This window comes from Acomys russatus, chromosome 22, assembly GCF_903995435.1.
Source record: "Acomys russatus chromosome 22, mAcoRus1.1, whole genome shotgun sequence".
NCBI classification, from domain to species: Eukaryota; Metazoa; Chordata; class Mammalia; order Rodentia; family Muridae; genus Acomys; species Acomys russatus.
Genome location: NC_067158.1, coordinates 28,186,211 through 28,198,706, shown reverse-complemented (window position 1 = coordinate 28,198,706; position 12,496 = coordinate 28,186,211). Strand labels below are relative to the sequence as shown.

The following is a 12,496-nucleotide window of genomic DNA, read 5'->3' as shown; positions in this document are numbered from 1 at the left end:
GCTTGGTTTGCTTACCAGCTTCAGTGTCACTGGGCTTCTGCTCTCCTCTCTGGCTGCCTCCTCCTGTCAGCTTGGCTTTGACCTAGCTCTCTGTAGGGGCATACAGTGGTGACACTGGGCACCACATTCTCACACACCATCCAGAACCATGGAGTGTTCCTTTCTGACGGCTCTCGTGCCTCTGGAGCAGACCTTGAAAGCAGGCCCTGCTACTTTGCTTTCACCCACCTAGGGCCTGGAGTGGGTGATAGTATGTGTGCTGGGGGATGGGGACACAGTCTCATTCAAACTCGCTGGGCTCTGTTCCTTATGAGGCTGTTAACAGGAAGATGTGGGAGGCAGGGGTGGGCTGTCAGCAGCAGACGGCAGCGACACCAGCTGTAGCTTAGAATGCCATGTTCTTTTTCTTCCTCCAGTTCCCAGCCTCCTTTTTGATAGAAGACAGCATGAGGAAGTCAGTCAAAGCCCTAACCTTATGTCACCTCACCAGTGTATCTAGAAAAGCAGCTGCTAATAAATAGACAGGCACCTGGGGAGCTCTTCTGCCTCGTCTGCTTTTGGTACTTTATAATTGTGTTCTGCCTTCCAGATTAGGGCTTTGAAAAAATGCTCGAACTTATTCAGTGTTTTTGAGTAAACTCTTTGGTATGTGTCTACTGATTGATGTTTATCAACTAGTCTACTTTTAATGGAGCATAGAAGATAAAAAGATAACAAGTATGCATCAGTGAGCTTTCTGTTGCTGGGAGAAAATAAATAATACACACACACATGTGCGCGCGCGCGCACACACACACACACACACACACACAGGAAAAACCTGAATGGGGAAAGATTATCTTGTGTTTTGGCACACAGTTTGAGAGATTTCAGTCCATAGTGGGCTGGTTTCATTGTTTTTACACTGTGTGGTGAAGTAGAAAACATGGTAGAAGAACATAGCAGAGCTTCTTACCTCCTAGTGTCCAGGAAGCCGAGAAGGAAGTAGAGTAAAGGCAGTGGGGCACCATTCTCAAAATAGTTCTGCTTCTTCACACCCTGGCCCCACTCCAGGCTCTATGTGGCTAAAAGCAAAGCAGGGCCTGCTTTCAAGGTCTGCTCCAGAGGCACGAGAGCCGTCAGAAAGGAACACTCCATGGTTCTGGATGGTGTGTGAGAATGTGGTGCCCAGTGTCACCACTGTATGCCCCTACAGAGAGCTAGGTCAAAGCCAAGCTGACAGGAGGAGGCAGCCAGAGAGGAGAGCAGAAGCCCAGTGACACTGAAGCTGGTAAGCAAACCAAGCCAGGGCCAGCCCTACTTCTGCATGTACAGCCAGGTGACTCCCCTCAAGCCAGTTCAGTATGAACTCAGCAGTAGGAGACATTTATATTCAGTATAAAATAGAAGTATTTTCGCCTTTTTTATACTATACTGTTTTAAAAATATTAGTACATTTTAATAAATTTAATTGATATTTAAATAAATGTTTAATAACTTATAACACATATAATACGCAACAGAAAAATATGGAATGGGACAGAGCTCTTGAAATAAAGTGGAAAGAACAGAATGTAAAAGGTATATTGTGATGTGTATGTATGTATGTATATATGTGTATGTATGTATATACAAACACACAGACACACACACACAGGGTCTCTCTGTGTTAGCCTTTGCTGTTCTGGACTTTGTAGACCAGGCTGTCCTCGAACTCAAACCAATTCACCTGCCTCTGTCTCCTGAGTGCTAGGATTAAAGGCGTGCGCCACCATGCCCAGCTTGTTATATATATGTTTTAAGATTTATTTATTATGTATATAATGTTGTGTCTGCATATACAACTACATGCCAGCAGAGGGCACCAGATCTCATTATAGATGGTTGTGAGCCACCATGTAGTTGGTGGGAATTGAACTCAGGACCTCTGAAAGAGCAGGCAGTGCTCTTAACCTCTGAGCCATCTCTCCAGCCCAATGGGCTATATTTTTTATGTAGCTTTTGTTACAGGTTTTATGTTTCCCAGTGAATTCAACCTAAAACTCAGAGGCTGAACAACTCTGTGTACCTGTAATACAGTGAATATTTTAACAGATGTTCATCATAAATCATACCAAACAGCTTCTGTGCTTCAACAGTACATCAGTGTATTAACAGGCAGATTTCAAGAAAAGATTTGGGGGGGAAAAGCCGGGCGATAGTGGTGCACACCTTTAATCCCAGCACTTGGGAGGCAGAGGCAGGTGGATCACTATGAGTTGGAGGCCAGGCTGGTCCACAAAGCGAGTCCAGGACAGCCAAGGCTACGCCGAGAAACCCTGTCTCAAAAAACCAAAAGAAAGAAAAGAAAAGAAAACATTTGGCTTCATAAATACCTTCTAAGTAAACTTGGGCTTGCTAGTTAATGCCAGAATTTGATAATATCTGTGAGAGGACATTATCAAAGACAAAATACATAGAATCTTTTATGAGTGACCATGATCAGGACAGTTAAGAATGACCTCCAGATTGGGAAGAAGTCAAGCTATCTCTGGTGAGATACGACATAGTTTCATTGGAAACAGATGCCTGTTAAGGGATAATTATCCAGATCACTGGAAACAGTTGGCTCTAGGGTTATATTTCAGTGGTAGAGCATTTGCCTAGTTTATGGAGGCCTTGGGCTCATCCCCAGTACTATAAAACAAAGCAAGAAATGGGGGGAGAAGAGTGAGAGGTACCCTAGGGAATGAAGGCAGTTCCATTTACAGTAGTTCTGAAAGCAAAACATTAGGAATATATTTAGAAGGATGAGACATCAGTTTAAAAGCATCCAATGTGCAAAGACTTCAAACCTGAATAAATGGGAAAATGTAATTCTGATCAACAAATGCGATATCATTAAGATGGCAGTACTCCCTAGACAGATCTGCAGATCTACCAGTTACTATCCGAGCCCTGTCCACCTCTATATTGCAGAGGTAACTTGCTAATCCTAAAGTTTATAATGGGAAACTCATGGAATGCTCCTTCCACATGGTGGGTTCCAGGAGTCTAACTCAGCCTGTCAGGGTTAGCAGCAACCTCCTTTACCTGATGAGCCATCTGTCTCACCAGATAGTCCAAGCTGGCCTGAAGCTCACGAATCTCCTGCTGCAGCTTCTTAAGTGCTGAGATTGCTGATTATGTGCCCTGATACCTGGCTTTTAAGATGATATACTTCATGTATGTCTTGCGAGGTTTGTATCTTTCTGGAAAGGGGGAAATATCACTTTTACAACTAAATATTTGTGGTTGGTTTTGATTTGTTTTCTTGCAGTAATCTTGAACTCCTGGGTTCAGGTCCATCATCCTACCTCAGCCTTCGCCTATCCGGCATCTGGACCCACTGGCCTTCATAATTGTGCCTGGCTTGGCTTTTTCTTTTCTTTTCTTTTTTTTTTTTTTTTTCTTTGTTTTTTTTTTTTTTTTTTAAGATTTATTATTTATTATTATGTATACAGAGCTCTGCCTGCATGTACATCTGCAGGCCGGAGGAGGGTATCAGATCACATTATAGATGGTTGTGAGCCACCATGTGGTTGCTGGGAATTGAACTCATGACCTCTGGAAGAACAGTCAGTGCTCTTAACTGCTGAGCTGTCTCTCCAGCCCCCAGCTTTTTGTTTTTCATGGGTAGGAAATGCTCACTTTGCAGTTTCGTCCGTCAAATGTTTTTTCCCTCCCAAAGAATATGTCATCCTTTAGCATAGGGATTGAGTCCTGGGCCTCTGTGCTAGAACCCTGAGCTATGGCCCCAGCCTACAAAGCACACAGTTACTACTGAGTTAGATTTAGATTTAAGTTTTCATGAGGAAACTTTTTAGAAATATTTTTTTTCTTAAATTATTTCCTTAAATTATCTATTCTTTTAACCTTCAAATATTTTTAGTCAAACTCTGTACAGAGCATGTTTGCTGTGCCTTGTGTTAGTATACTGTTTCTTCTACACAGTTTGCCTCCTCACCTGGCTAGACGTCTAGTCAGTGTTTAACGGTGTGCATTAATGACCATTCCTCCTTGGAAACCTTTGTTTATCTCCCAGACCAAGAAGAAAACATGCTTCTTTAGCGTTTCCTTAATGATTGCCGTCTCAGAATGGCTCACTTCTTCCTTCTGCACTGCACCTCTCCAGCAGGGGAGATTATGTTGCATTCAGTGTTGCAGCCTAACACCGAGGGGAAGGCCCGCTGGTAAAAGGATGGCTCTTTCTCCACGTACAAACAAAGGCCTGCCAGACAGGACACCTAAGGCTGGGCAGATTCCAGATGAGGCTCAGGCCTCTTCTTATTTCTGTCTACTTAGGTTTGAATGTAAAGCTTATGAACATAAGACAATATAAATGATACAAGTCTTGTTCTGTTCCTTGGGAACATATTTCTAACATTTTTTCTTAAGGGTGTGTGTGTATATGTGTGTGTGTGTGTGTAGGTGTGAGATTGAGTGACTAAAATAACATCACACTGTTCTAAACTACTATTACCATAACTTTCCATGTCAGTTCACGTCAAATCCCTTTAGTAGCCGTCCTGTCCCACTGTCTGAATGAGTCATGACTTATTTAGTATGCTCTCCTATTTGACACTCAGGCTGTCCCTCCTTGTTTGCCATTATTGACAATGATACAGTCAACATAGCTGTGCTGATTTTTTTACAGTGGTGATTATTTCCTTAGGAATTCCCAGAAGTAGACTTAGTGGATCAAGTACATGCTTAAGATGTTTGACACACGCTTTCAAGTTGTGCTTCAGAAAGACCACATGTCCCTGTGAGTTTGCAGTTGTTCAGACTGCTGAGTGCGTGTCACCTTTGCTGAGCTGCAATAGATTTCAGGATCTGGGTGCTCAGTAAGAAGAAAGCTAATCTTAGTCCAGACAGAACTAAACTCTACCCATTTCCAGTAATTTGCAAGTGACCCTCCTGCATGCACACTCACGTGCGCTCTCTCTCTCTCTCTCTCTCTCTCTCTCTCTCTCTCTCTCTCTCTCATTTTTTATTGTGTGTGTATGGATGTTTTCCTGCATGTATGTGTTTGTACCACTTGCATGCCTGGTAACCACAGAAGCCAGACAGTATTGGATCTCCTGGAACTGGAGGCACAGACAGTTGTGAGCTGTTATGTGGGTGCTGGGAATCAAACCCAGGTCCTCCAGAAGAACAACCAGTTCTTAACTCATGAGTCATCTTTCCAGCCCCACTGGTTTTTGTTTTGTTTTGAAATAGTGTAAACCATGGGGGCTTAGAGCATTTTCTCTCTGTTTTTCTTGGAGAAGATTTAGTCAACACTGTTAAAACTCTGGCCTGCGTTCTTGTTATAGAAGACACTCTCACTCCAGAAGATATCATAGATAAGATGTGCTGGGTCTCAGATGTCGTCCAGATAAACACAGTTGATAAATGGAAACGGTGATCATTCTCATGTGGCCAACAGCATTGCTTCATTGGAAAATGGAAATAACATCATTCACCCAAAAAATGAGATCTAAAAACATGGCCAGCAAGTGACTATTATAGGTTCTGAGTGTGAGAGGCACAAAAGGGTGGTCTGCTCCCACTCGATTGGCACCATAAGAGTCATTTTTATGTTTTGGATCAAGGTGAAAACTGGGTTGGCAGTTGATGGTTTGCATTTTTATCTTTAAAAGATGGTTTGAATTTATAGTTGTGGTTCTTTTTCTTCTGCGCTTCATGTCCTTCATCTGCTGTTGTCTGTTTCTTGAGATTAGTGCCCGTCTGAATAGTAACTTCAGCCAGTCAGTCACTTTCTGCCCTGCCTAGTCTTCTTCTTTTTTTTTTTTTTCACATTTTGTCTTTTTACTGTTTTAATCACTTTATCAAATGAAAGACCTTGCAACCAAAACAGACTAGCAAAGTGATAGAAAATAATTTCACAAATTTCCGCTTTAAGAAAAGAGCTAAGTAAACTTACATTGGGATGTTGTATAGACAAAGAATTTGTATCATGAATAACTTTTGGATACAAAATTATGCAAGTACTACTATGAATTCATAGGGATATCCTTTTAAGGCACATGGAAAACAAACTGAAGCACACTCAGTTTTTCTTGTTGGTGCTGAATGGCAGTGGCATGGCTTCTGTCCCCTTCTGCCTTCTTACTTTTGAAATTGTCTTTAGATTTTTATTCTGGCATTTATAAGCCAGGGAGAATTAAAAAAAAAAAAAAAAACAGAAACAAAAACAAAAAAAACTGGAATTTCCTATAAAAATGCTTTACATCTGTTGGGTGATTTTCGATGGTAAGGTAGAGCCATAGGAATTTGGCCATTTAAGTTAAGCTGTAAAACATTACCATGACCTGAATATTCAGTTACTGAAAAGTGTAAATTACAGAATTTAATGTACAGCATAGAATTTATATTGGGTTTTAGCTACATTTTTGTTTATGCATAAGCATGCATTGACTTGTTTGCCATTGGACATTTCTTACCACTGCAAAGAGTAAAGTTATTGAGGTGATGAGTAAACAGATTCCCAGTGAGTGCTGGGTTCTAAGACTCATCTTGTGAGTGAGTGTTTAGTAGGAAATGTATGTGTAAGCAGTTGTTTGTAGGTTCTCCAGTCCTACATCTAACCTGGTGCAATCTCTTTGCAGGAGAATGACATCTTGGGCTGGGAGAGAGGAGCTTATAAGAAATGGGGAAGGAGTAAGAAGAAGTGTTCCGACCTAACGCTGGAGGAGATGAAAAAGCAGGCTGCTGTCCAATGCCTGCGCTCTGCTTCTGATGAAGTAAGTTTATATTTTATAATGCTTTAAGTGGAGTGAAGTACTCTTAGAAGTTTATATATTCAATTACTTTTCAAAAATAACCTTGAAAAAAAAATAACCTTGAAATAAACTGCTTATCTCACCATTGAGAGGCAAACATCTTTACTTTATAATCTTGAAATTTTATTTTTTGGTTTTTTTGTTTGGTTTGCTTTGGTTTTTCAAGACAGGGTTTCTCTGTGTAGCCCTGGCTGTTCTGGATTCCCTTTGTAGACCAGGCTGTCCTTGAACTCAAAAGCATCCACCTGCCTCTGCCTCCTGAGCGCTGGGATTAAAGGCATGCGCCACCATGCCTAGCTTTTCTTTTGTTTTTGAGACAGAGTTCCACTATGGATCCTTGGCTGGCCTGGAACTCAATATGTAGTCCAGGCTGGCCTCAGCTCACAGACATCCACTTGTCCCTGCTTTCTGAGTGCTAGAATTAAAGGCATGCCTGCCATGCATGGCCTTATATTTTTGTTTTATAAAATATAATTTTGGGTTGGGTGGTGGTTGCACACACCTTTAATCCCAGCACTCAGGAGGCAGAGGCAGGTGGTTCTCTGAGTTCAAGGCCAGAGTGAGTTCCAGAACATCTAGGGCTAAACAGAAACCTTGTCTTGAAAAACAAAACAAAACAAAAGAAAAAACCAAATCCAAACCAAAAAATATATAAATATTTTTGTATGTAGCACTCTATAATTAGTGAATAAACACTATTTTTTAATCGTTAATTTTCATTTCACATGCATGGTGTTTTGCCTATATATATGTCAGTATGCAGGTGTCGGGTCTCCTGGAACTGGAGTTACAGACAGGTGTGAGCTGCCACGTGGGTGCTGGCAGCTGATCCCAGGTCCTCTGGAAGAGCAGTCAGTGCTCTCAACCACTGAACCATCTCCAGCCCCATACCATTGTTTTAAACTCAGGTCCTTGAGTGTACTGGGTGATGGCTCTGCTTCTGAACTATATACCCAGCCCTGTGTCTTTTTTAAAAAAAAAAAAATTCATTCTGTTGTTATTTTTAAATTGCATTTCATCAAATAATATTCCAACAGCATTATAACAGTGGTCACTGCTAGATAGTTGATTTTCGCTGTGCCGTCTGGAACTCTGTGTGTAGTGCCTTCTGTTGTACATGTTCTTATTTTGGATATATTCCTAGAAGTGGGATAGAACTTCTTATGCCCTGAGTACCATATTTGTATATAATTCCAATTTTTTCTTTTCTTTCTTTCTTTCTTTTTTTTTTACGAAAATGAGCTTAGTTTATTTTTAAAGCTCTTTATATAAAATATATTTTGCTAAATTTGCTCTAAAATGTGATAGTCTGTTTAAACAATATTATCAATTCTTCTTTTGCCATCACTCTTACGATGAAATCTCTGAAATATAACTACTTGAAATGGTTTTGTAATGAGATGGTACAGTTTTTAAATATCATTATACTGGAAGGTTAAATTGAGAGGGTTCTAACCTCCATACTTTCTTCCTGAACCAAGGTGTCCTGTATGCCTGATGCTGTGAGAGGCAGCTGCTCCTCTGATGTCCTCTTGAATTCACTCGTTTCGCTGCATCTGTTGTTGCACTTGCCTTTTAATACTTACTTGCTCCTTGTTAGTCCTTGTCCAGTCTATCCTGTTCTCTCACGCCCACCTCCCCTGTGTTCTCAGCCAGCTCACAATTGTCTATAAAAACCTGCGTTCCTTCCTGGGTATCCTCCACACTGTGCATCACTCTATGTTACAACCTCTAACCTTAGATTTTGATTGTTAATTTGACTGTCCTCTTTGGAGGCAAGGATGGTGTCTCTCCTCTCCTTCGCTCCCCTCCCCTCCCCTCCCTTTCTTTCTCCCTCCTTCCCTCCCTTCTTTTTTCTTATAGCAGGTTGCATTCCTGAATACAGATGCTACTGAGTTTCTCTAGAACTAAATTGAATACTTATTAAGAACCCCTCCTGTTATGGGAATTCTCTCCGCAGCTCTTTTTCTCTCCTCCTCCCTTTGGACTTTTTGCATTCTAAATTGCCCGAGGTTGCTGCTCATACACCACATCCTCTGGGGACAGGAATTCAAAATCTGCAGCTTCTGTGAGTAATGCTAGTCACTTCTTGCCCGTAGTCAGGACTCTGGCAGAGGTAACTTCCTGGAGGAAGTGTTTGTTTTGGGTATTGCAGTCCATCATGGTGGCACAGGCATGGTATGGAGCAGATCTTCTGGGGCCTGGAGAACGTGATGCCTGCTTTGTTAGCTTTTGGAGGACCAGGAGTCAGAAGCTTGGCCAGGCTTCTGCCTTCAAAGGCCTGCTTCTAGGCACCATGTTCCAAAGGCTCCATTAACTTTGTAAAACAGTGCTTTTAGCCAGGGGGACGTCCTCACACACATGAGCCCCTGAGGCACTTTCCAGATCCACACCATAAATATGGCTCTGTTATAGGTAGCATTGCATTACTCAATGCAAGAACATCCTCCATCTAGTTAAAAAAAAAAAGAATTTATATAGGGGTAAGATATAGGAATATCTCTCTGAAGCTGTGGGCTGGAAGAATAAAGCCCCAAGAGGCTTTCACAGTAAGAACTGTGAACAGCAGATAGTCATTGTACCGAGTGACCTGTCTCCCACTGCCTTTCTCTCCACTTGGGGCCATTGCTTTTCTTGTGAATCTCATCTCTCTGTGTTAGCACACATGTGGTGAAGAATGGCCATTCGAGCCCAGCTCAGCATGACTTCTGGAGTATCCAGTGCTGGTCACAGAACAATCCGATAGGCTGTGCGTGTGTCCACCCCTACTCTGATGAACTGTGATGGGCAGACAGCAGCAGAGAAAGGTGGTGTGATTAGAACGTCTCAGAAGTGATTGATAAGGTGACATGGAGCTTCTAAAGGAACTGTTGAGCATTTCAAAATGTGAAGTGCCTGCCTGGATACTTTTTTCACATTATAAGGAGTGAGACAACTGCCAGGAAGTCCAGGAGCTGAGACAACTCATAGCTGTAGTGTTGTCCCAGCCAGCCCTGCCTGGGAGCCTAGCCTTGTCTTCCTGGGTGCACAGATGGAACTGATACATGGATAATCTTTCTAAGAGTCTTCGGCTTTCTTCTGAGAAGCTCTGAAGTATTGGAGGCTTTGGAGAAGAGGATGATACGGCCTGACTTAAACAATTATAGCTTACGGCTGCTGCCTAGATGGTGAAGAGGCTGGCTAGCTGGGCAAAGAGCAGACTAGGTGAAATCAGTGAAGAACCTGAGTAGAGGCAGGAGATCGTGGCTTGGAGAGTATCCTGCACTACAGTGTGACTGTCTGAGAAAGCAAGGCAAAGCAGCAGCTCTTGCAGTGGCCCTGTGACAGATGCACCAGTTGGACTCTATTGAAGGCAGAGCTGCCCAGATTGGATGAGGGCAGGGAAAACGAAAACAGTCCAGGAAGAAGACAAAGGTCTGTGGTCTGAGCACCTTCAGGAGTGTCTGGGGAAAGGAACCACAGGAAGACACCTGTCTGAGTGGGTGGGGGTGCAGAACTAGTGGAGTGTAGGAGCCTCCCCAGAGCCTGGGGTGCAGGTGACTCATGTCCAGGTTTGATTGGCTGAGTGGCTTATGGGCTTCAGCCCTAGAGTGGCTTTCTCCAGAAAAGGTGGGAAGCTGAGGTTTCTGCAGAAATTCCTGGCCTTTCAAATGTTGAAAAGTGAGGACCTAAGAAAAGAAGTAAGTGGGAGAGGCCATTCTAAAACCATGCAAGGTCTGTAAGCAAAGGTCATAAAAACAGGCCTGTGTAGGGTTACAGTGTGGGGAGCAGGAGGAGGGGCAGTTACTTGGCACTCTCAGAGCTTGAGCCTCTTGCCCTCTTCTCCCTTTCCTATGCATTACTTAGGATTACTTTGCATGTTCTTCAATCCCATATAAATGGCACCATACTATATTTGTATTGCAACTTTCTTTTAAACATTTAAAGTTTTGGTTTTAGTCATTCTGTTTTTTTCATTCTTAAATAGTTATTAGTAATTGTCAGCTTTGGGATATTTATTCTCTTACTAATGTGTCTTTCAACCTTTCCTGTCATTGTATATCCTGTATATTCTGTGTGTGTGTGTGTGTGTGTGTTTTGTTGAGATAGTACCTCACTATGTTTCTGGCTCACCTGTTTCTGCTTTTCAAGTGCTGGGATTAAAGGTGTATGTCACCCCACCAATAGGCTCTTGTATATTCTTTGCAGTACCTTTTCCAGGCTACATGCTGAGGCATTGAGTCACTAAAGTAAGCTCTTAGGCTCCGGTATTTAGCAAAAAAGCTATGGACTTGGCCAGGAGGAAACGTAAGCTTTCTCTGTGCAATGATTTTTATACACATTAGTAACCTTCCCTAGTCACCCTGCATAGATGAAAATGTCTTTCTTTCTTTCTTTCTTTCTATCTATCTATCTATCTATCTATCTATCAATCATCTATTGAAAGAATCTCATTGTATAGACCAGGCTGCCTTCAAACTGGTCATTCTCCTATGTCATCCTCCTGGAGGCTGGTATTTCAAACATGTGTCACCATCCTTGGCAAATGGTGTTATTTTATCACCACTTATAACATATGATGGTAACCTCTTTTTTGAGGGGGTGTTAAAGGCTGTACTGGACTAGAAAACTAGGACACACATGTACTAGGCAGGTACTCTACCACTGAGCTGTGTGCTGCCCCAGATTGAACCTCTCCCTCATCATATGTCTCTCTGCACCACCCCAACAGTGTGCAGTCTATGCCCTAGACCTCTGTCCTCCCTGCATATGCCACGTGTTCATTCAGCAGATGATGTAAGAGCTGGAGGCACTCTGGGGGTCCTCTTGTGTTCAAAGATGGGAACTGTCATCCTTAGAGCAAAGAGCCTTTTGGTTTGGGGATTTTTAAAATCTTGTACTAAGACAGACACGGTGGCACATGCCTATAATCCCAGTGCTTGGGAGGCAGAGGCAGGCAGATCTCTGAATTCGAGGCTAGCCTGATCTACAAAGCAAGTTCAGGACAGCCAAGGCTACACAGAGAAACTCTGTCTTGAAAACCAAAATAAAATAAAATAAAATTCTTGTCCTGCTTCTTGGCCCTGCTCTGTGCAGTCTTCTCAGTCAGTTGTCTTGTGCTTGTTAGCTTAGCACTCACATTAAAGTATGAAGCTGATCCTTGGCTCTCTAGTGAACTGTCCCTGGTAGCCATTCTTTGCATACCTTACTTGAGGTTTTTCCCATTCTCCTCCCAGCTCTCCTGTAGAAATTACAGATTCTAATCCATGAAAACTAAAAGAGAACACTGTGCAATGTAGGGCTGAATTGACTGTATTTGATTCCACTCTGTATGATAGCAGAATTCTCTGGGAAGTTCTGCTGGTCTTTCTTGTGCTTTCCTGTAGCTGCAATGGGGTAGCAAGAATTCACTGTTGCTTTAGCAGGCATGGTCTGTGGAACCTGGAGTTGGCATTCTGAAAGCACATGCGCCCTGTTACTAATGTTTTTTCACCTGGGGGCCCATACTAAGGAGCGAGGGCTTGACAACGTGATTCACTGTAGTACTGGAGTGAGGGGCTGCCCTCTGACACTGATGTTCTGGAGAGAATGAAGACAGTCTGGGGTGTGAGGTATTGGGTTCCACTGAGAAAAAGCTGGAGACCCCCCCCTGCCCTGTGTTAGTACTTATCTGCCAGACACTGGCACACAGGAGGGTGATCCAGCAGTAGAAAAACAGTAAACAAGAGACA

General features: G+C 42.6%; 1 protein-coding gene across 7 annotated transcripts in view; it reads left to right on the top strand.

Moving 5' to 3' along the window:
- Kiaa0232 (KIAA0232 ortholog) overlaps positions 1–12,496 on the top strand; it is a 68,467-nt gene that overhangs the window by 31,559 nt on the left and 24,412 nt on the right. For all 7 annotated transcript variants that reach the window (XM_051165007.1, XM_051165008.1, XM_051165009.1 and 4 more), the window contains exon 3: positions 6,612–6,746. In XM_051165007.1, the coding sequence (XP_051020964.1) occupies positions 6,612–6,746 (135 nt within the window). The remainder of the gene's footprint in view (positions 1–6,611; positions 6,747–12,496) is intronic.